Consider the following 20,934-nt stretch of genomic DNA (forward strand, 5'->3'; position numbering starts at 1 on the left):
GAAACCAAAAAAACAACAACAAAAGGTTTAAAAAGAGGCTTTTTGCTGTTCTGATGCTCCAGAGCGCTTCGCGGTGGCTTTGCTTTGTCACTCCAAAATCTTTTTTATTTCGGAGCACCTTCAGAAGTGGCCAGAGACTCAAAATGAGCCCTCAAAGGGCGGCGAGTGAGGCTTTTAACCCAGGATCTTCTGCTTGCCTCCCTCGCTGTTCCAAGGTTTGTGATGAGCACACAAATAAATAATCACCGGGAATTCAGCCAGGCTGGAGCTGCCAGCCCAGGTACGGCAGAGCCCAGAGAGCCGGGGAGGGATTAATCTCATCCCCTGCTTAAGTAAGCACCTCGAACTCGGCAGGAAAACTCCATCCGAGCGGCTTTTGGAGAGCTGGAGGACTCGGGGAGCGATAGGATCTAAACCCCGCTCCCCCGGGGCTTTCTTAGCGCTGCGGGGGAAAGATTTTGTTCTGTTCTTTGTGTGCCTGCGCCGTTTTTAACCGATCCTGGCGGGTTTTATTCCCATCATCCGCAATTCCTGGCAGGTCGGACCGGGGTGTTTGGAGCCGAACCCCGCGTTGTGTTCGGAGTTTAGGGCTGGGTAGAATTTGGGGTGTGGGGCAGTGAATCCTGCCGGGTTTCTCCCGTCTGAAGGGCCGGGATGAGCTGCGGGGTTTCAGAAAGAGCATCGGGCAGTGCCTGTCCTGCCCAGAGATCCCCAAGTGTCCCCAAGTGTCCCCAGGCTCCTCTTTGGGAAGCGCAGGATGGAGCTGGAGCTGTTGGGATCCGGCTGCGTGAAGGCGACGGCAAACGGGGAACACAAAAGGGCTCCTTTTCCCTCTTTTCCCTCTTTTCCCTCTTTTCCCTCTTTTCCCTCTTTTCCCTGGGAATGGCCCTTTCTGGAGAGAAGGGAAAAGCCTGGCCAGGGAGCAGAGCCGGGGAAGAGGTGTTCGAGCTGGAACATCTGAGCTCCAGGGCCGCCGCTCCCTCATCCCGGATTTCAGCAAGGATCCCGCTTCCTTCCCAGCTTTTTTCCCCACCGCATCCACCGGACTCTGCTCCGTGGTGGATGCAGCTCCTTTATCGGCGATTCTCGGTTTTCTGGGCTCGGAGGGCGATGTTTGGGGCGAGCCAGCAGCTCCTGGGAGCCCACAGTGCTCCCCAGCAGCAGAGAGGGCTCCGGAGGGAGAGCGCGTGGCGCCGTGCAGGGCTGGGAAAGGCGTTTCCTTGGATTCGGGAGCTGGGATTCGCCTTCGGGTGAAGCGTCCCGGGGACTCTCCCTATTCCACCAGGGGGATTTTCCCACCGAGACTCTCCCTTCCAAAAGATTCACGGAGAAACGCAGGATTAAACACGAGAAGGATGGAAGCAGCGCCAGGATGGAGTTTGCTTGTGGTGACCCAAAAATCAGGAGGCCGGGGCAGCTCCTCTTGCTGAGCAGCGCCAAAAATCGGGGGAGGCCGGGCCCGATCCTGGTTTTTGTCCATAAAATATCTCTGAATCCCAATGAAATCAGGGAAAATGCTCGGAGCTGACGTGCCATGAGACAAATCGTGGTGCTCTGGGTGGCAAAGCACAGACTGCCCCTTTTCTGAGGGGAGCTGTCCAGCAGCGCCTGGAAACCGGAGCCCGGTGAGAGTTTTGGGGTGTTGAGGAGCTCGTTAGGCTCTGGGCTCGAGCCTCTCGGGGTTCTGGGAGCGAGGAGCTCCTGTCTCCCGGGGTTTCCTGGTCGGTGGAATCCATCTCCATAACCTGGGACCCCGCTGGCCTCTCCCAGCCCCCTCACCACGAAACGTCTTTGTGTTTCCTCCCTGGTGATCCAGCCCGGGCAAGCCTTTGCTTCCTGCTTTTCTCCAGGGGACAGCGGAGTTTGGTGTCCCAAAGCTGGGGACAATGGCTCGTGTTTGTGACCAGAGTTTGGTGTCCCATGGCTCGTGTTTTGGAGCAGTTTGGTGTCCCAGGGCACAGTTTGGTGTCCCATGGCTCATGTTTTGGAGCACAGTTTGGTGTCCCAGACCAGAATTTGGTGTCCCAGGGCACAGTTTGGTGTCCCAGACCAGAATTTAGTGTCCCAGACCAGAATCTGGTGTCCCAGGGCACAGTTTGTTGTCCCAGAGCACATTTTGGTGTCCCAGGGCACAATTTGGTGTCCCAAGCCAGGAACCATGGCTCGTGTTCCCCAACCAAGCAGCTTTGAACGTAACTCCCGCTCTTCCCCTCCCAGTCCCGCTTCTCCCGCGGGATCTCTCAGAGCCCTCAGTGGACGTTTGACCCCGCGGCTCTTCCGATTCCCTCATGGGGTTCCCGCTGCTCCTTCCCGGAGCACGGGCGCCGAAGCCGTTCCTCTTCCCGCCGCAGCCGAGACCTTCCCGTTCTTTCCGCGTAGCTTAGAGCCTTTTCCTCAGACCTTGTCTGTGATTTGTACATCCCTACAGAAGCAGGGTGCCCAAAACAAGATGCAGTGCTCCCGCTGGAACCTCACCATAGCCCTGAACAATCAGGTAACAACTTCCCACCGCTCCTCCTCCTCCTCCTCCTCCTCCTCCTCCTCTTCCTCCTCCTCTTTACTGCCTCTCCATCGCATTCCCGGCTCCATCCCACCCCCGGCACCTCCCTGAGCCCCCTCCATCGTCGGTGTGTGGTGGTTTCCCATCCATCCGGCGGAGCAGGGCCGCGTGAGGGCACAGGCGCTCATCTCCATGTCACCCGCCGTGTCCCCGGCCCCTTCCCCTCGCCGCCGGAACGCGCCCCGAGCTGTTGGAAGGAGCGGGAAGGCGCCGCTGGCATTCCTGTGTTGGTTGGTTGCTCTTTGGGACCGCTCTGGAAGGGTCTGGTGAGATGTAGGGAATGCAGGATTCAGGCGCGGGCCTGTTCCCAGCTCTCCGCGCTTTTTCCAGCGGAGATTTGGGGTAGGAAATTGGGATTTTGTGACTCTCTGGCAGCAGCCCGCCCGTATCTGGAGGAGCCGTGGGGTTGTGGGAGCTCCTCCACCGCTCCCCTCGGCTCCTGAAGGGGGGGATGAACACCCGGGGGGGCCAAGCTGGGGAGCACCTCTGGGTTCATCAACCTCAAATCCCCCCAAAATCCAACCGGAGGCTTCACTCACAGCCTCGGTTACGGCGGAGAGAGCCAGGGCTGCGCTCCAGGTCACCTCAGGGGAGGGTGAGGGAATGGCTGGGCTTGGAAAACACCTCCAGCACCCTCAGGATCACCCCCCACCCACCAAACCCCACCACAAAGCTCCAGCTTGCTCCAAAACCCACCCGGGAACGCCGCTGGGTGCGAGGAGCCGCAGCCGCCCGGCGCAGAGGTTTCCCAGGTGCGGGAAGCGCCAAGCACCCTCTGGATCCGCAAATTTAACGGGGTTTGGAATGCCGGGATCCAGCTCAGCCCGCTGCGGTGATTTAGAAAATATTCCGAAATTAATTGCTTGGTTTTGTGAGCGCAGTGTTAGTGATTGCTACACAAGTCATTTTAGTCCTACCTAGGGGCATATTTGCATATATTTATCCTCCTTTCAAGTGGAGATCTTTGGGGAAAGTGTATTTATCTCCTCCTAACTCTTTCTTCGGCTTTCAGCCGTCCTACAGTCACCTCTTCATTTTGTTCCCATTTAATGTATGGATGGAATAATCGACTCTCCCTCTTCCCGCCAAGTGGAAATGAATCCACAGAGATCAAAACGCATTAATGTGGCGAGGGGGTTTTTCCTTCTGCCGGGAGCAGCTGCACGGAGCAGGGAAAGAGCGGGGAGATGGAGCTGGGCCCCCCCAAAAATTGCCTGGGAGGTCTGGGCACGATCTGGAGAGGAGCTGGAGCAGCTGGGGGTGGCAGGGACCGAGCTCTCTCCTGGAGGAACTTTGTCCTCCGTAAATCCCAGAGATCCAGCGGGTTTCCCAGCAGGCAGATTCTCCATGGCCGGGGAAGTGAAGTGGGAACGGCCCAGAAATCCAGGGAGATTTCAGCCTCCCCGGCAGAGAATTCCCTGGTGCTTCTTGCCTGGTGTGGCACCAGAGGGTCCAGTTGATCCCATTCCCACCTTTTTTCTGGAGAGGAAGGGATTCTGCCCATTCCCAGGAAAGCAGCACCACAGCCTGAGGAACAGCACTGCCAGGAGCTCCTTCCCTGAATGTCCCTGGCTGTCCCTGGGTGTGGTCACTCCAGGGATGTCCAGGAGTCGTGGTCACTCCAGGAATGTCCCACAGGGAAGGAACTGTGGTCACCCCAGGGATGTCCAGGAGCTGTGGTCACCCCAGGGATGTCCCACAGGGAAGGAGCCGTGGTCACTCCAGGGATGTCCCGCACTTCTCGGGAGCCACCAAGGAGCAGCCGCCAGCTCTGCCAGGGCAAGGCCACCAAAGTCGGCTTTGCCCTTCCCTTGTCCCTCCTTTATCTGTCCCCATCAGCCGGGTCCCCTGCAGCCCCCCAGCCCCAAACCCGGACCCCGATTGCCCGGCTGGAAGGTCCTAATTGCGCTTCCCGCCCCAAAGCCGCCTCCCTTTATCATAAAGGGTGCACATTTCCCCCGCCGCAGCTTCCATGGCCAGAGGCCCTGAGGGCCAGCTCAGAAATGGAGGGAATTAATTACATTTTTTTAACTCCCCTCCTTTTAAAGTAGGGGAGAGAGCGATGAAACGTCCCGGGGGGAGCGGGGGGAGCCACCGAGGAGGGTGGGGAAGGGAGGGAGGGAGGCAGCAGCAGGAGGTGATGGGGGAGCTGCTGCTTTCATCCAGGAGGGTCTTTGTGCATCAACCCCGATGCTCCAGGACCTCTCCCCGCTCGTCCCCACCCCAAAGGTGACCTCGGGAAAGGCTCCTGGCCCCAAGATTTGGGCCAGGGGGAAGGGGGGAGGACAGAGAGGGAGGGAAAGGGACGGCTGTCAGTCCCGCTGATGGACAGCGAGCAGATTCCCCCGCAGATAAACCCCGGCAGATGTGCGGTGGGTATCGATTTTTAGTTAGCGATGATTAATGCACCAAGAAGTAATAAATTAGAAGCCGGCAAGGTCAGAGAGGAAAGGGAGAAGGACTTTGCATTCTTGAGGAGGGGATCTGGAGTTCAAAAGTGGCCTGGAAAATGAGTTTTTCCAGCTGATATAAGAAGTCAGGGGAAGCAGGCCCAGGAGGGCTCTGCGGGGTTTTTTCCATGCTGGGTGGCAAGGAGGGAACGAGAATCTCCGGTTCTCTCTTGTTATTCCAAACACCTTCGTGTCCTGGGGTGAGAAAATGGATCTGTCCTCGGCTGAACCTGTGCAGAGCTCAGGGAGCTTGGCCCCAAATCCTCCTCAGCCTGTCCAAGGAGGGCAGGGGCTCCCAGCCCCAAATCCCCCTCAATCTGTCCGGGAAGGGCAGGGGCTCCCAGCCCCAAATCCTCCTCAGCCTGTCCGGGAAGGGCAGGGGCTCCCAGCCCCAAATCCTCCTCAGCCTGTCCGGGAAGGGCAGGGGCTTCCCGTGGTTCTTGGAGAGGGACTGGAGAGCTTTGGGGCTCTGCTCTCAGCCACCCCAAATCCATGGGAACATCCAGCTGGGATGGATCCCCGGCCTCTGCCCAGCCACGCAGCCGTTCCCCACGCCGGCAGGGCTGGGAGGGAATCCCAGTGATCCTGATGGAATTCCAGAGGGAAATTCAGCCCATCCTTTCCAGAGGGATCCCTCAGATCCCCTGCAGGGGTTCCGGAGGGGGAGCAGGCACTGGGAACTCCCCAGGACCGGCGCTGGTGGAGCTGAGGCCAGCCTGGAGTGACTCCAGGGCCAGAGGCGAGATCAGGAACCGCTCCTGATTCCCAGCGATTAAATCCAGCTCCTTTTTCCAGCAGGGTTTGTGGAAGCATCTGCCCCGCTCCCTGAATTTGGAGTGCGAATCTGGCTTTCATTTTTCAGCCTTGCTTTACATCCCCTTTTTTTCCCCCAAAGGAAGTGTTAATGTGGCTCTCGCTGGCTTGGGGAGCCGCTCCTTTGCTCGGGGTAATAAAAAGCAGCTGAGGAGCTGCGGGGCCGTGGCCGGGAGGGAGAGAAGCACCAACCCCGCTGCTCCCTGAGTGATTCCAGTCTCCCTCCGCTTTCCAGGGAATCCTCCCTGCACCTGCAGGGCTGGGCGGGCTCACATCCCCAGCCAGGCAGCACCTCCAGGCCTGGACAGCTCAGGAAGGGCGAGGAGAAAGGGCAGAGCATCCCAGGAATAACTCAGGGTCCCCAGAGCTGCGTTTTCCGCGCGTGTTTATTGTTTTAAACACGCGGTTCTGCTGGTGAACTCACACCAGCCATGTCCGGGGGCTCCCGGGTGTCCCTCGGGACACGGATCCGGCTCCTCCAGCCCAGGGGATGCTCCAGCCCTCAACCGAGGGGATTCCACCGCCGGGACAGCTCAGCACCCCAAGCCCTGGATTGATCCATTCTCCTGAAGATTAAATTCCCTCTCTTTATCCCCCCAGTGCTGGCTCGGGGACATTTTTAGGGCTGAACATTTCCATGGAGGCACCTAGGGATTTAATCCCTGCCTCGAGCTGTGCCCGGAGGCTCTGGGGAGACCATCGAGGCTCTGGGGAGACCACCGAGGCTCTGGGGAGACCACCGAGGCTCTGGGGAGACCACCGAGGCTCTGGCTAAGTTCGCCGTGCAGACAGCTGAGCCGGGCTTAACTTTTGGGGAGCAGCAGAGAAGTCTGAGCTCAGTGCAGGGTGGAAAGCCAGGAGGAGGAGGAGGAGGAAGAGGAAGAGGCTCCGGGCTGGGGAGGAACGAGCCCAGGTTTGAGTAGAATGAACCCAGGCTGGGGGGAACGAGCCCTCCCCTCGCTCAAACCCCATTCCCGTGCCCCAGCCCCACACTCTACGCTCGGGGTTCGATGGATTTTCCGGGGTTTTAACCAACCCCCTCCCCTCCTCGGCGGGGGTCCTTCCACCCACCCCCAGCTCCCGAATTCCCGGACAGATTCTGCTCCGGGAGCAGAGCCGGGGGAGGATTTTCCATCCTGGCAGATGCTTTAGAGAGCAGAGCCAGCTCGTGGCTGGGCACTCACCCCAGAGCCCGCTCGGGCAGGGAGGAAGGGTCGGGAAGGTGTCGGGGTGAGCAGGAAGGGGACCCTCGGCCCCATAAAAACCCCCCCGGTGTCCTTCCCGAGAATGCAGCCCAGGCACAAAAGCTCACCAGGCCGCTGCTGGCGGATAAAGGGCTCATTTTACCACTTGCCAGGCTCCAAATATTTCCAATTTGCCACTTTAATTGATGTCAATAAGGTTATGCTAAATTCGGAGATTTGGAGCCGCTCGGCATCTGAGCGCCGGCCGGGCCCCCCGAGGTGACCGTCCCTTGTCCCCTCTCCCCCCGCCCCAGCCCGCGGAGGCTCCGACACGACCGAGAGGCTTCAGGAACCTCTCGGCCCTTCCCCTGCGAACCCTTTCCACCTTTAACTCGGAATTACCCGGGGGAAATTCTGCTGATCCCTGGCGGGGAAGGGCAGAGCCTCACCCTCAGCTCAGCCCCGGGAACAAATCTGGCATTTTCGCTGAAAAAAAAAAAACATTAAAAACTGAAAAAAAAAAAAACCCAAAACACCAACAAAAAGCCCAATTAGTTCATCTGGTTCAGGTCTCAAAGCAGGAAGATTTTTTTGTGTGTGTGTGTAAATTTAATTACATTTTCCAACCGAGTGCTGAAACGAGCCGGACCTGTTACCCTTTAACATTTGGGGGCAAAGAGAACTCGGACATTTCATCCCCTGAAGCTGCATCAAAGCCAGCGAGGGTTTGATCTGCTTTGCCTGGGGACCTTTGCAAACCCGACTTCCCAAGGACGGGGCTGTCCTCACCGTCCCTTTGGGAAAATTGTGATTTTTTTTTTTTCCCCGACCCCTTTGCTCATCCCTGGCAGGGCAGCAAAATATCCCCAAAAACCGCCAAGGTTCCGAGGGGAGCCCCGGGGCTGCCGGCAGGGTTTGGTGGGCTCAAAGCTGGGCTCTCCGCCCCGTTTGGGCCGCTGTCCATCCCAAAACTCCTCTTTTGTGTCCTCTCTGCATCCCCTGACGCTGCCCGCGCTGTCTCTGCAGGTGATGAGCATCCTGAGCAACCCCAGCGGGGTCCCACCGCAGCCCCAGGCCGATTTCTCCATCTCTCCCCTCCACGGCGGCCTGGACAGCACCAACTCCATCTCGGCCAGCTGCAGCCAGCGCAGCGACTCCATCAAATCCGTGGAGAGCCTCCCGACCTCGCAGTCCTACTGTCCCCCCACCTACAGCACCACCAGCTACAGCGTGGACCCCGTGGCCGGCTACCAGTACGGCCAGTACGGCCAGAGTAAGTGCTGGGAGGAATTCCCCCTTCCCAGGGAATGCCAGGAGCGAGGGAGGGAATGGGGGATCGGATGCACCCATTTATGGCTCCGAATTCTGTCTGTCTGTCTGTCTGCTGGGAGTTTGTCCGGCTGGAGGTGAAGAGGGGATGTGCTGTTGATGCTCGGCTCGCAGCCGGATCTGAAAGAGGCAGTGAAGTGTTTCAGGTGGAAGATTTCTGTCGGCAAAGGGAGATTCCCAACCCCTTCCAGCTCCCCAGTTCTCTCTTCTCCAGGAATGCTAGGACTGGCTCACCCTGCTCAGCCGGGGGAAAGCTGGGATTTGTAAAGCCGAGCTCAGAGCATCCCTGCATGCCCTGCCCTCCCCAGGCCAGGGCTGGGAGCTTTTCCTACAGAATGTGTTTGTCAGCTGGGCTGGGGCTCTGGGAGAGCCGGGATTGGGATCCTGAGCCTGTCCTGGGAGCTGGGATTGGGATCCTGAGCCTGTCCCAAGAGCCGGGATTGGGATCCTGAGCCCATCCCTTGGACAGGGACAGCCTGGCCCAGGTTGTTGTCCGCACTGGGTGACAGGGACAGTCCAATCGGGGTGACAGGGCCAGCCCAGTCAGGGGGAGCTGTCCAGGCTGGGTGACAGGACCAGCCCGGTCCGGGGTACCAGGACTAGCCCGGTTCGGGGGGTACCTGGACCAGCCCGGTCCGGGGGTACCGGGACCAGCCCTCAGTGCCGGGGCTGTTCTCACCTGCCGCGTTCCCCCGGGCCGAGCCCGCTCGGCGCTCCGCTGACCCCGCGAGGGTTAAAGGTGCATCCTCTTCCTGCGGGCGCGCTCCCGCTGCCCGCAGCGTGTCCTCGGTGACCTTTCCTCCCTCGGCCGCGGCTCCCGGGCCCTCGTCACAGCCCTTTAATGTCCTTAACGCCGCGGCCTCAATGAGAACCGGCTGTGGCGGCAGACGGGATCAATAGCGGCCCCCCCGCCCCTCCTCTTTTTGTTTGTCGGGAGTTTGATCTGTGACCCCTCGACCTTCCCCTCGCTTCTGGATGCGGGGCTGGACACACGTGCTATTGATAAAAATCTTAAACAAATTCCGATACCATGTATTTCCAATAAAGATTCCCTTGGGCGAGGCGTTAGTCACACCCATGTGTGTAAAAAAATAAAATAAGGGGGCGAGCTGCGCTGGGCAGAGAGGGGGAAGGAGAAAGGAGGGTTTGTCTGGCTCTGCTGCAGGAATTTTTGCTGGCACAGGAGTTGTTTCCTGGGCCCCCCGATCCCGATTTCTGTCACCCCGTTGGTGACGAGCTCTCCGCGGTTTGCCTTGGTAATTAGTGCTGGCCTCACGCGCAGTTGACCTTGGAATAATGATATTTTTTTTCCTTTCCCCTGTTGTGCTTTGCAATTCCAATTCCCTTTGGATTCTTCCCTTCAAATTCCGTTCAAGCTCCGGTCAGCGTGAGGTGACCCCGGTTTGTTCAGATCAGGTGTTCTCTGATGCGGCACAAAAGCGCCAAAACCCTTTATTGAGTGATTAAAATATATTAATTACATAATACAAAGTCTAGTTTGGATTATCAATGACGTAATGCTATGTGTGATAGATCATGTAATTAATATTAATGATAATTAATTAATAATTAATGGGGGTTTGGGGTTGAAGCAGGCTCGGTGGGACAGGGGACAAAGCCAGGATTTTGGAATTGGAGCTCCGTGGCTTGCAGAGAATCCCTCTCCTCCCACTTCTCCTCATTCCCGGTTTTACAAAAACAAACCCGGCCTCGCTTTCCCTCTCACTCAAACAAACAAACACCCAGAGCACCTTCCGTAAACTTCTGGGTTTATTTTGGCTTCAGCCCTGCTAAACCAACAAACTCCATCCCTGATTCCTAGCCTGGGATCCCCTGGTGCCTCCGAGCTCCTCCCACCGGCACAAAAAGGAATATTTGGGTTTTTTTTTTCCCGGGAGGATGGGATTGCCATCGAATTCCCAACCTGGCAGGAGGTTGGAGCTGGGGGATGTCGGGCTCTGCTCCCAGGGAACGAGGGAGGGGACAGAAGGAAACGGCCTCAAACACAAGAAAATAAAATTTCCTCCACCGAGGGAGGAAATTCCTGCAGGGAAAAGGTGCTCAGGCACCAGGGAGATGCCATCCCTGGAATTGTCCCCAAAAATGGATCCAGTGCTCGGAGAACAGGCTCTGCCCATGGGCAGCGCTGGGTTAAGGGCAGGACCCGATGATCCCAGGGGGGCTTTTCCAACCTCCGTAACAATCCCAGGATTTTGTGGGCTCCAGCTGCTCATCCCCTAGGAAAGTTCTGGATCAGCATTCCCGCTGGCTTATCCCGGGATCCCTCCCGCTTCCAGAGCCGCTTCCAGAGCCGCTCCATCCCTCCCGGAGGGCTCCCAGAGGCCGGGGCCGCGTTAATGATGCTGGTGATGGAACGCGGGAGCGTGAAGGGAATTCTAATGGATCTGCCAAGTCTAATCAGGATTGGTGCGTGGAAGGGGCTCCTCTGGGGCCCGCCGCTGACAGGACGTTGATGGCTGAGATTTGTTTACTCATTGGCAGCGATCGGGCAGCTCCTGCCAGCTCCTGATTAATCTAATTGGGGCCATTAGAGGCGGCGAGGGGCGCTTTGAGTGAAGCCCGGCTAATGAGCGGTGTCATCCTGTCCCAGCCCGGTCCCCGCTCAGCCCGGGGCAGCCGCAGGAGCTGGGACCTCCCGTCCCCTCCGGGGATGGAGCTGTTCTCCAGCTCCATCGGCAAGGGAAGAGGTTTTCCGTGGGGTGAAGGGAGGCAGGCAGAGCTCGCAGCCGGGAGTCAGCAGCGGGAGAGGCAGACCCCAGACCTGGGGAGCTGCCACCGAAACCTCTGGAATCGCTTCCAGCAGCATCACCGAGGGCCTGGAAGGTTTATCCCAAAACTTGAGGCTCGGCTCCCTCAGAGCTCCCGTTTTCCATGGCAGAATTCCAGCTCTTTTCAGGTGTTCAAGGGCAGAGTCGAGGGCCTCCCCTCCCCTCGGTTGTGCTGAGCCCCAGCAGGGCTTGTCCTGCTTCTGGCAGCTCCATCCCGGCTCTGAGCCCTTCCTGGGAGATCCTTCGTGTGTGTGACAGCCCCATCCCGGCTCTGAGCCCTTTCTGGGAGAGCAGGGGGGTGTGACAGCTCCATCCTGGTTCTGAACCCTTCCCAGCAGGTTCCTGGTGTGTGTGACAGCCCCATCCTGGTTCTGAACTCTTCCCAGGAGTTCTCTGGTGTGTGTGACAGCCCCATCCTGGTTCTGAGCTCTTCCCAGGAGTTCCCTGGTGTGTGTGACAGCCCCATCCCAGCTCTGAACCCTTCCAGCAGGTCCTGTGTGTGTGTGCCAGCCCCATCCTGGTTCTGAACCCTTCCCAGGAGTTCCCTGGTGTGTGTGCCAGCCCCATCCCAGCTCTGAACCCTTCAAACAGCTCCCTGGTGTGTGTGCCAGCCCTGAGCTGTCCCTGCAGGGCTGGCAGTCCTGCTCCCTGGCTGTCCCCCGTGTCCTGACTGTCCCTTTTCCGCTGCAGCCGCCGTGGATTACCTGGCCAAGAACGTCAGCCTGTCCACGCAGCGCCGCATGAAGCTGGGCGAGCACTCTGCTGTGCTGGGGCTGCTGCCGGTGGAAACGGGCCAGGCCTACTGAGACCCCCCGGCAGCGGAGAGACCTCTGGAGAACCCCACCGGCTTCCAGGGATCCTTCCTGACCCGTTCCACCCCAGCTGCCCAGGAGATGGGAGAGAGGGGGGAGCTCTCCCGGAATCCGGCTCCTCCAGAGCATTCCAGAGGCGAGTCCGGCCTGTGGGGCCTGACTCCTCCTGTGGCCAGAGACAACGGCTTGGGTGCATTTATCGACCCCCAGCCCTCCCTCCAAACCTCCTGGCCATGGCATTCCCTCACACTCCAGAATTTTCCATTCCCTAGGTAGCTGGAAAAGCCGAAGCCAAATTGAACGCTTTTTTTTTCTTTTTTTTTTTTTCCTCTGTAAAGAAAAAAAAAAAAAAGAAAAAAAAAAAAAGAAACTTTTCATTTTGTTTCCTTTTCTTTCCGTTGCTGTAAATTTGGTGAATGTTGTATAGGAAGGAATAACCAAGCTGAGCGTTAAGGGTGATGGAAATCGGGACCACAGAAGACCTATGGACCAAATATAAGGACTTGTTTAAAGAAACAAAGGAACAAACCAACCGCAAAGACGAACGAAAAGCAGAAAAACATTTCTTCAAGGGACAGCAAATTTCCCCAGCCCAGCCCTACCCTCCCTTCTCAGCGGTGGCTTCCCAAAGAGGGGCTGGACGGGCCAGATCGCTTCTAGGTGGGAGCAGGATGGAATTCCAGCCAGCCTGGGACCTTTGGAAAATGTAAACGGCGGCAGGAGGAGCGGAGGCGAAGGCCACGGGCGATCTTCACTTCTCCGAGTGACCATTCCCAATCCTGAGGGACCAATCCAGAGCCGATTGTCACCGCCGGACCACGGCAGCAGCGGGGACAGCGCTGGCCTGGCAGGAGGAGGGGCTGTGGATACACCTGGGCACCCTGGGGACACAGGGCATGGCTCCTGGTGGCCCTGCTGGCCCTGAGCTGGCCACAGGAGCAAAGACAAGAGGGCAGGGCCAGGAACTCACTGAGCAGAGCCGGGTCCTGCCACGGGAGTCACCTGGAAGGGAACGGAGCTGGATCTGGAGGTGCTGCCCTGCCCGGGGTGGACGTGGAGCCAGGACAGAGGAGCTGAGGGGTTTCTGCAGCAGCCAGGATGGGAAGGGGCTCCCAGCTGCCGCTCTCCGCTCTGCAGGGATGGGATTCACCTTCCCGAGGCATTCCCTGCTCTCACTGCCTGGAGAAAGCTTTGCCCCATCCATCCTTCTATCCATGGATCCATCCATCCATCCATCCATGGATCCATCCATCCATCCATCCATCCATCCATCCATCCATGGATCCATCCATCCATCATCCATCCATCCATCCATCCATCCATCATCCATCATCCATCCATCATCCATCCATCATCCATCCATCCATCCATCATCCATCCATCATCCATCCATCATCCATCATCCATCCATCATCCATCCATCATCCATCATCCATCATCCATCATCCATCCATCCATCATCCATCCATCCATCCATCCATCCATCATCCATCCATCATCCATCCATCATCCATCCATCCATCCATCCATCATCCATCATCCATCATCCATCCATCATCCATCCATCATCCATCCATCCATCCATCCATCCATCATCCATCCATCATCCATCCATCATCCATCCATCATCCATCATCCATCCATCATCCATCCATCATCCATCCATCCATCCATCATCCATCCATCATCCATCCATCATCCATCCATCCATCCATCATCCATCCATCATCCATCCATCATCCATCCATCATCCATCCATCCATCCATCATCCATCCATCATCCATCCATCATCCATCCATCATCCATCCATCCATCCATCCATCCATCCATCATCCATCCATCATCCATCCATCCATCCATCCATCCATCATCCATCCATCATCCATCCATCATCCATCCATCATCCATCCATCATCCATCCATCCATCATCCATCCATCATCCATCCATCCATCCATCATCCATCCATCATCCATCCATCATCCATCATCCATCCATCATCCATCCATCATCCATCCATCATCCATCCATCATCCATCCATCCATCCATCATCCATCCATCATCCATCATCCATCGTCCATCCATCATCCATCATCCATCCATCATCCATCATCCATCATCCATGGATCCATCCATCATCCATCCATCCATCCATCATCCATCCATCCATGCATCATCCATCCATCCTCCATCCATCCATCCATCCCCCAGCAGGTGAAGCCTTTCCCTTTTGTCCATGGTGACGATCCTGGGTGATTCCTGAGCATTCCCAGTGGTGCAGAGGTCACCTCTCACCTCCCTGTGCTGCATCAGGAGCTTCAGCGTGGAGAGGATGAGGAAAGCTGCCCTGGCATGAGGCAGGAGCTGAGGGCTGCAGTGGCCATGGGCAGAGTTCTGTCCCCCATGGAGACTTTGGTGACCCTATGGACAGTTTGGTGTCCCCATGGGCAGAGTTTGGTGTCCCCATGGGCAGAGTTTGGTGTCCCCATGAGCAGTTTGGTGTCCCCACAGGCTGTCAGGTTTTGGGATGCCCTGAACCCCTCCAGATCTCTGCTTTCCCAGCCGATTTCTGCTTTTGAGCCCTGAGGGACCCCGTGGTGGGAAGAATTCTGCTCTGCTCACTAAAGGAGACTTCCCCCGCTCTCCCTTCTGCCTCTCCCACCCTTCCCGAACCGGCTGAACCCGTCCTGGCAGCTGGAACATCTCCCTGGGCTCTTCCCCTCCTGGCCCCACACCATCCATCAGGAGCCACCAGGCCACTGTCCCTGCAGCCACCTGGACCAGTTGACCTGTCCTGGATCCTCACCAGTTTTGCTTCCCGGCATTCCCAGAGGGATTTTCCTGCACCTCTCTCATGCGGGAGCTGAATCCAGGTGACTGCTGCATCCAGAGGCTCAGTGCTCCAGAAATCCCGGTTCTTCTCGTGCCACACACGGAGCCCAGACATTCCCTGGATCACGGAGCTCGGAAGAAATTCCATTCCCACCTCCTCTCCTGGGACAGCGTGTGGCACCTGTGGCTGGTGAGGCCAAAGGGACAGAATTCCAGAGGGGACAGAGGAGCCCCAGTGCCCTGGACTGGTCGGGTGATCCCGAGGCCTCGCCCTGCTCCGCTCCGGAGACCTCGGGGAGCAGCAAAGACTCTGCTGGTTTGTGGTGTTTGTGCTCCAAAGCTCTAAAGGAAGGGTAAAACCCCACAGAATTCCAGTCCTGGCATTCCCAGCAGGAATTCCCGGGATATCTCCATGCAGTGATGGAAGCACCTGCTGGAATTCCTCCCGGCACCTCCACAAAAACCAGAGATTTCATGATATTTAACAATATTTCAGAGGCCAAACACTGACCATCCCCAGCTGGGAACGCCTTCCCGCCTTCGTCCTCCTCACCGCTGGAATTCCATCCCCAGCTGGAATTCCATCCTGTGTCCATCCCTGCTCCTCACAGCTGGAATTCCACCCCCTGCCCATCCCCAGCTGGAATTCCATCCCGTGCCCATCCCCAGCTGGAATTCCATCCCCTGCCCATCCCCAGCTGGAATTCCATCCCGTGCCCATCCCCAGCTGGAATTCCACCCCGTGCCCATCCCCAGCTGGAATTCCACCCCCTGCCCATCCCCAGCTGGAATTCCATCCCCTGCCCATCCCCAGCTGGAATTCCATCCCCTGCCCATCCCCAGCTGGAATTCCATCCCCTGCCCATCCCCAGCTGGAATTCCACCCCCGTGCCCATCCCCAGCTGGAATTCCCGACCCAACGCCCTCCTCGCCGCCAAGGAAAGGCTCCATCATTCCACGGAATCCCTCGGCTGCTGCTCCCGCTCTTCTCCCCTCTCCTCACCGATGGACAGCCGGGCCTGGCCGCCTCCCCCGAGGGGCAGGACCCCCCCCCCCAAAAAATAAAAAACAAAACCCCAAAATTAAAAAGAGGGAGCGCTGCAGAATCCTCTCTGCCAATCCCCCCCCCCCAAAAAAAAGTCCGTGGGCAGCCGGGCACTGCTGTAAATAGAATTCCTAGAGGAACAAAATAGCTCTTCTCTGACCTTCCCCTTGTGGTCGCACTTTGTACATTTAGTTGGAAAATTTGGTCACGTGCTGTATGTTTATAGAAAGTCGACTTTTTTTTTTATATATATAAATATATATATATACTAAAAAAAAAAAAAAACCAACAAAAAACACCCCACAGTGAGTGCCGTGCTAGTAAATAAACTTTAAAAAAAAAAAAAAAAGAAAAATGAAGAAAAATATAAAAAATAAATGAAGAAGATGAAGGAAAAAAAAAAGGGGATGGGAGGGGGGATGAACTGTAGAAATTTGCCTATTGTGTGTTTTCAAAAGACATTCCAGAATCTTCGGGGTGGGATGGGGTTGATTTGGGGCTTTTTTTTTGTTTTGTTTTGTTTTGTTTTGTTTCTTCCTTTTGTTCATGTATGAAAGTCAGAAGTAACTTTTGGTTTTGTTCTGTTGGTTCAGTTTTGTTTCATGGATTGCCAAGCTCAGCTCTGCTGACGAGAGACAAACTCGAGGGGTGGGGTGGGACCGGGGGGACGCGGCAGGGGGAGAGCCTGGAGCTGGGACAGGATGGAGCGTGGACAGTCGGACAGTGGGAACCTGGCTGTGGCCACCAACGGCCACCAATGGCCACCAACAGGCATCAAGCCTGGAGAGCTGGGCAGCAGGAACCTGGCTGTGGCCACCAACGGCCACCAATGTCCACCAATGTCCACCAATGTCCACCAATGGGCACCAAGCCTCCTGGAGAGCAGGAACCTTGCTGTGGCCACCAACGGCCACCAATGGCCACCAGCAGGCATTGAGACTGAGAGCCGGACAGCAGGAACCTTGCTGTGGCCACCAAGCCTGGAGAGCCGGACAGTGAAAACCTGGCTGTGGCCACCAATGGCCACCAATGGCCACCAACGAGCATCGAGACTGGAGAGACAGACAGCGAGAACCTTGCTGTGGCCACCTGTGGCCACCGGAGAGTGGCCGAGTGGATCCTCAGCTGCTTCTGACTTTGAGGGACCAAAAATCGCCCAACGCCTCATCCAGAGCAACAGTGACCAAGGGACATGGCCAGAGGTGGACACAAGCAGAGGTGGACACAGCAAAGATGGACACAGCAGAGGTGGACACAGCCAGAGGTGGACACAGCCAGAGGTGGACACAGCAGAGATGGACACAACCAGAAGTGGACACAGCAGAGGTGGACACAGCCAGAGGTGGACACAGCCAGAGGTGGACACAGCCAGAGGTGGACACAGCCAGAGGTGGACACAGCCAGAGGTGGACACAGCAGAGGTGGACACAGCCAGAGGTGGACACATCAGAAATGGACATGTCAGAGGTGGACACAGCCAGAGATGGTGGACACAGATGGACACACCCACAGCTGGCCACATCCAGCGACGCTCTCCCAGCTCCACCGCTCTCCCAGGCCTGCCGCTGACCCCTGCCACCCCTGGGGGACATTCATGACCTCGAGGGGCTTCCTTTGGCCCCCCCAGCCCCGTCCCACCCCAGCACGGCCGGCCTCGGCCTCGCTGCCGCAGCAGATCGGCTCCTTTGTGTATTTAACGCTTCTAACCCGCCCTCCCCGGCACCCCGCGGGTCCCCCCTAGCTCCGTAGGGCATTCCCCGTCCCCCGATTCCTGCGGGATTGTCGCTTCTGTGTTTGCCTCATCGCCATCTGCTCCGGGCCGCGGGCGCGTGTGCGTGCGCCGGGTGTGTAAATACGGAACCGCGCCATAATTTATTCAGCTATATGGAGTAGATTTAGTAGGAAAGAGAAACTGGTTTTGCTTTAACTACCTGCTGCCTGTAGGTGTCTTTCTGTAACTCAGGCATAACTGTTATACATTAAAAGGAAAAAAAAGGAAAAAAAAAAGAAAAAAAAAAAAAATTGATTCCAAGTGTCTTCGTACCGGGAGTCAGGGGGGAGAGGAGCCTTGGGGATATCCAAGACAAGCAGGCAAATTCCAGCTGTTTTCCCTCAAAAAACCGGCAAAACCGCGGAGCAAGGTGGAAAAGCTGGGCAGATAAATCAAACCTTTAATTTTGCCGCGGCTCCGCACGGGACGGGGACGGTCCGAGGGACAACCGAGCCTTTATCCATTGATTCGGAGCAGCCCCGGGCGCGTTAACCGGCACCGGCAGCAGAAAAATATTCCCAAAGTGTGTGTCCAGAGGAATAAAGGTTGGGAACAAAGGGCTGGATTCAGGAGCCTGCCTGGAGAGGTTTTGGCTCCCTGGAACAGGAGCTGATCTCCAGCCAAGCCGTGCTGGGGTGATTGGAACGGAGCCCGAGCGGTCCTGGAGGTGTTTGGGGCTGTCCTTCCTCAGAAGGGTCAGTCCGGGAGCTGCCCGGCCACCAAAGCCAGGAGAGGTCACCCCTGGATGGGGAACACCAAGTATGGGGTGAGAAACACTAAATATGGGATTGGAAACAAGTGTGGGTGGGAAACACCAGGTTTGGAATGGGTAACACCAAATATGGGGTGAGAAACACCAAATATGGGACGGGAGACACCAAACGTGGGATGGGAAACATCAAATATGGGATGGGTAACACCAAACGTGGGATAGCAAACACCAAATATGGGATGGGTACAAAATGTGGGATAGGAAACACCAAATATGGGATGGGAAACAAGTGTGGGGTGGGAAACAAGTGTGGGGTGAGAAACACCAAACGTGGGATGGGTGACACCAAATATGGGATGGGAAACATCAAATATGGGATGGGTAACAGCAAACATGGGGTGGGAAACACCAAATTTGGAATGGGTATAAAATATGGGATAGGAAACACCAAATATGGGATGGGAATCACCAAGTGTGGGATGGAAAACCCCAAGTGTGGGGTGGAAAACACCATATATGGGATAGGAAACAAGTGTGGGGCGGGCAATACCAAATATGGGGTGGGAAACACCAAATATGGGGTGGGAAACACCAAATATGGGGTGGGAAACACCAAATGTGGGGTGGGAAACACCAAATATGGGGTGGGAAACACCAGGTGTGGGGTAGGAAGCACCACGTGTGGGGTGGGATAATCCACATTTCTTTTAAATTTTCTTTATTAATTAAAATTAAAATTTATTTAAACCGGGGAACCCCTGAGCCAAGGGCTGCTCACCCCGGGTGGGGCTGGGGATCCCCTGGGCGGGATTTTGGGGGGCTCTGGGGGGCTCGATGGGGATCCACATCTCGTTTCCCATCCCATATTTCCCATCCCACAAGTGATGGTTCGTTTTGGTGTTTTATGTTGGGATTTTCTCAGGGATTTTATTTTAATTTAAATATTTATTATTTTATTGTATTACGTATTATAAATATTATCTATAGGGATGTTTTAGGGCAGCCCAGGATCATTCCCAGCTCCATTCCCACATCCCCGCTGCTGATCCCGGGGATGTTTTAGGGCAGATCATTCCCATTCCCACATACAGATCCCAATCCCTGATCCCGGGGGTGTTTTAGGGCAGATCATTCCCAGCCCCATTCCCACATCCAGATCCTGATCCCGGGGATGTTTTAGGGCAGATCATTCCCAGCTCCTGCCCCATATCCAGATCCCAGTCCCTGATCCTGGGGTTGTTTTAGGGGAGATAATTCCCAGCTCCATTCCCACATCCAGATCCCAATCCCTGATCCCGGGGATGTTTTAGGGGAGATCATTCCCAGCCCCATTCCCACATCCAGATCCCAATCCCTGATCCCAGGGGTGTTTTAGGGCAGATCATTCCTATCTCCTGCCCCACATCCAGATCCCAATCCCTGATCCCGGGGATGTTTTAGGGGAGATCATTCCCAGCCCCATTCCCACATCCAGATCCCAATCCCTGATCCCGGGGGTGTTTTAGGGCAGATCATTCCCAGCCCCATTCCCACATCCCTGCTGCTGATCCCGGAGGACGCGGCTCCCCCCGAGCCGGAGCTCTCGGCTCTTCCCGAGCTGTTCCAGTTCCCGGAGCTGATTAAACCGGGCTGTGGCCCTGCATAAAATCAGGGAGTTCTGAGCAGGGACACGGGAGGGAATTAAATCCCTCAGGAAGGATTTCTGTGCCAGGCCCATTCCTTTCTTTTTTCGGGATTAATTGTAATTAAGATCCCGGCCCAGCCAGGCCTCGCGCTCACCTGCTGCGCACCAGCCCGGAATTTTAACGTGGGAGCTCATCCTGCATTCCCAGAACATCCCTTCCCTCATCCCTGCGCCAGCATTCCCGGCATTTCTGCTCCAGCCTGACTCCTTTCGGGGTTTTTTGGGGTTTTCCTGGGAAAGGGGGGCTGGGGAAAAGGTTGGAGGGGAAGGGAGCGGGGCGAGGTGCGGCATTCCCAAATCCACATTCCCTGGAAAAAGCAGCCTGGGAGAGCAGGAATTCCCCCTCTGGAGTCTTCCAGGTCCTTCCAAACCCTCTGGGGGTGCAGCGGGCCCAGTTTGGGGTTCTGTGTTTCCCTCCATCCCAGTTCCCTCTTGGAATTCTCCGGGCACAGGGCGGGATGGGGAGCGGGAGGAGATCCCGGTTTTTCCCGGTGCTGGGGGGATCCCGGACACCACAATTCCCTAATTTTCCCAAATTCCTCAGGCTCTGTTTCCCCTCCAGCACCCCCTGGGCATCCCCAAAAACCCCACAGGGAGTAACTCGGATTCCGGGGGAGGAGCCAATGGAAAATATTGGGAATATTCTCCTAAAACCAAGGAAGCAAAGCTTCCTCCTCCCTCCCAAATCTCCCAAATCCCGAAAAATTTGGCTTCAATCCCTCCCCCAGCTCCTGCCATCCTTTGGGATGGAATTTCCCATCCTACAGCTTCCTCCCCCCTCATCCTCACCTTCCTCTCCTTCCTCTTTTCCCTCCTCTCATCCCTTAATTTTTATTTTTATTAATTCAGGAGCTAGAAGGAAATAAATGAAGGAAAGAAATAAATATAAATGCGTTTATTTAATACTAAAAATAGAAATATATAATAAAGAATAAAGAATAAAGAATAAAGA

The 20,934-nt window shown here is 56.3% G+C and overlaps 1 protein-coding gene across 5 annotated transcripts in view; it reads left to right on the forward strand.

Annotated features, from left to right (window-relative positions):
- PAX7 (paired box 7) overlaps positions 1–12,175 on the forward strand; it is a 90,726-nt gene extending 78,551 nt beyond the window's left edge. For 2 of the 5 annotated variants that reach the window (XM_005528249.2, XM_005528251.2), the window contains exons 8-9: positions 8,034–8,280; positions 11,816–12,175. In XM_005528249.2, the coding sequence (XP_005528306.1) occupies positions 8,034–8,280; positions 11,816–11,931 (363 nt within the window). In that variant the 3' untranslated portion in view covers positions 11,932–12,175. Of the gene's footprint in view, positions 1–2,428; positions 2,495–8,033; positions 8,453–11,815 lie in introns of those variants that run through there. The other 3 variants (XM_088066483.1, XM_088066484.1, XM_005528248.2) reach the window with 2 other exon arrangements.
- The last annotated feature ends 8,759 nt before the right edge of the window (positions 12,176–20,934 follow it).

The sequence above is a fragment of the Pseudopodoces humilis genome, chromosome 24 (genome assembly GCF_049639895.1).
Source record: "Pseudopodoces humilis isolate 2021_Gansu_Grassland_sample_001 chromosome 24, ASM4963989v1, whole genome shotgun sequence".
Lineage (NCBI taxonomy): Eukaryota > Metazoa > Chordata > Aves > Passeriformes > Paridae > Pseudopodoces > Pseudopodoces humilis.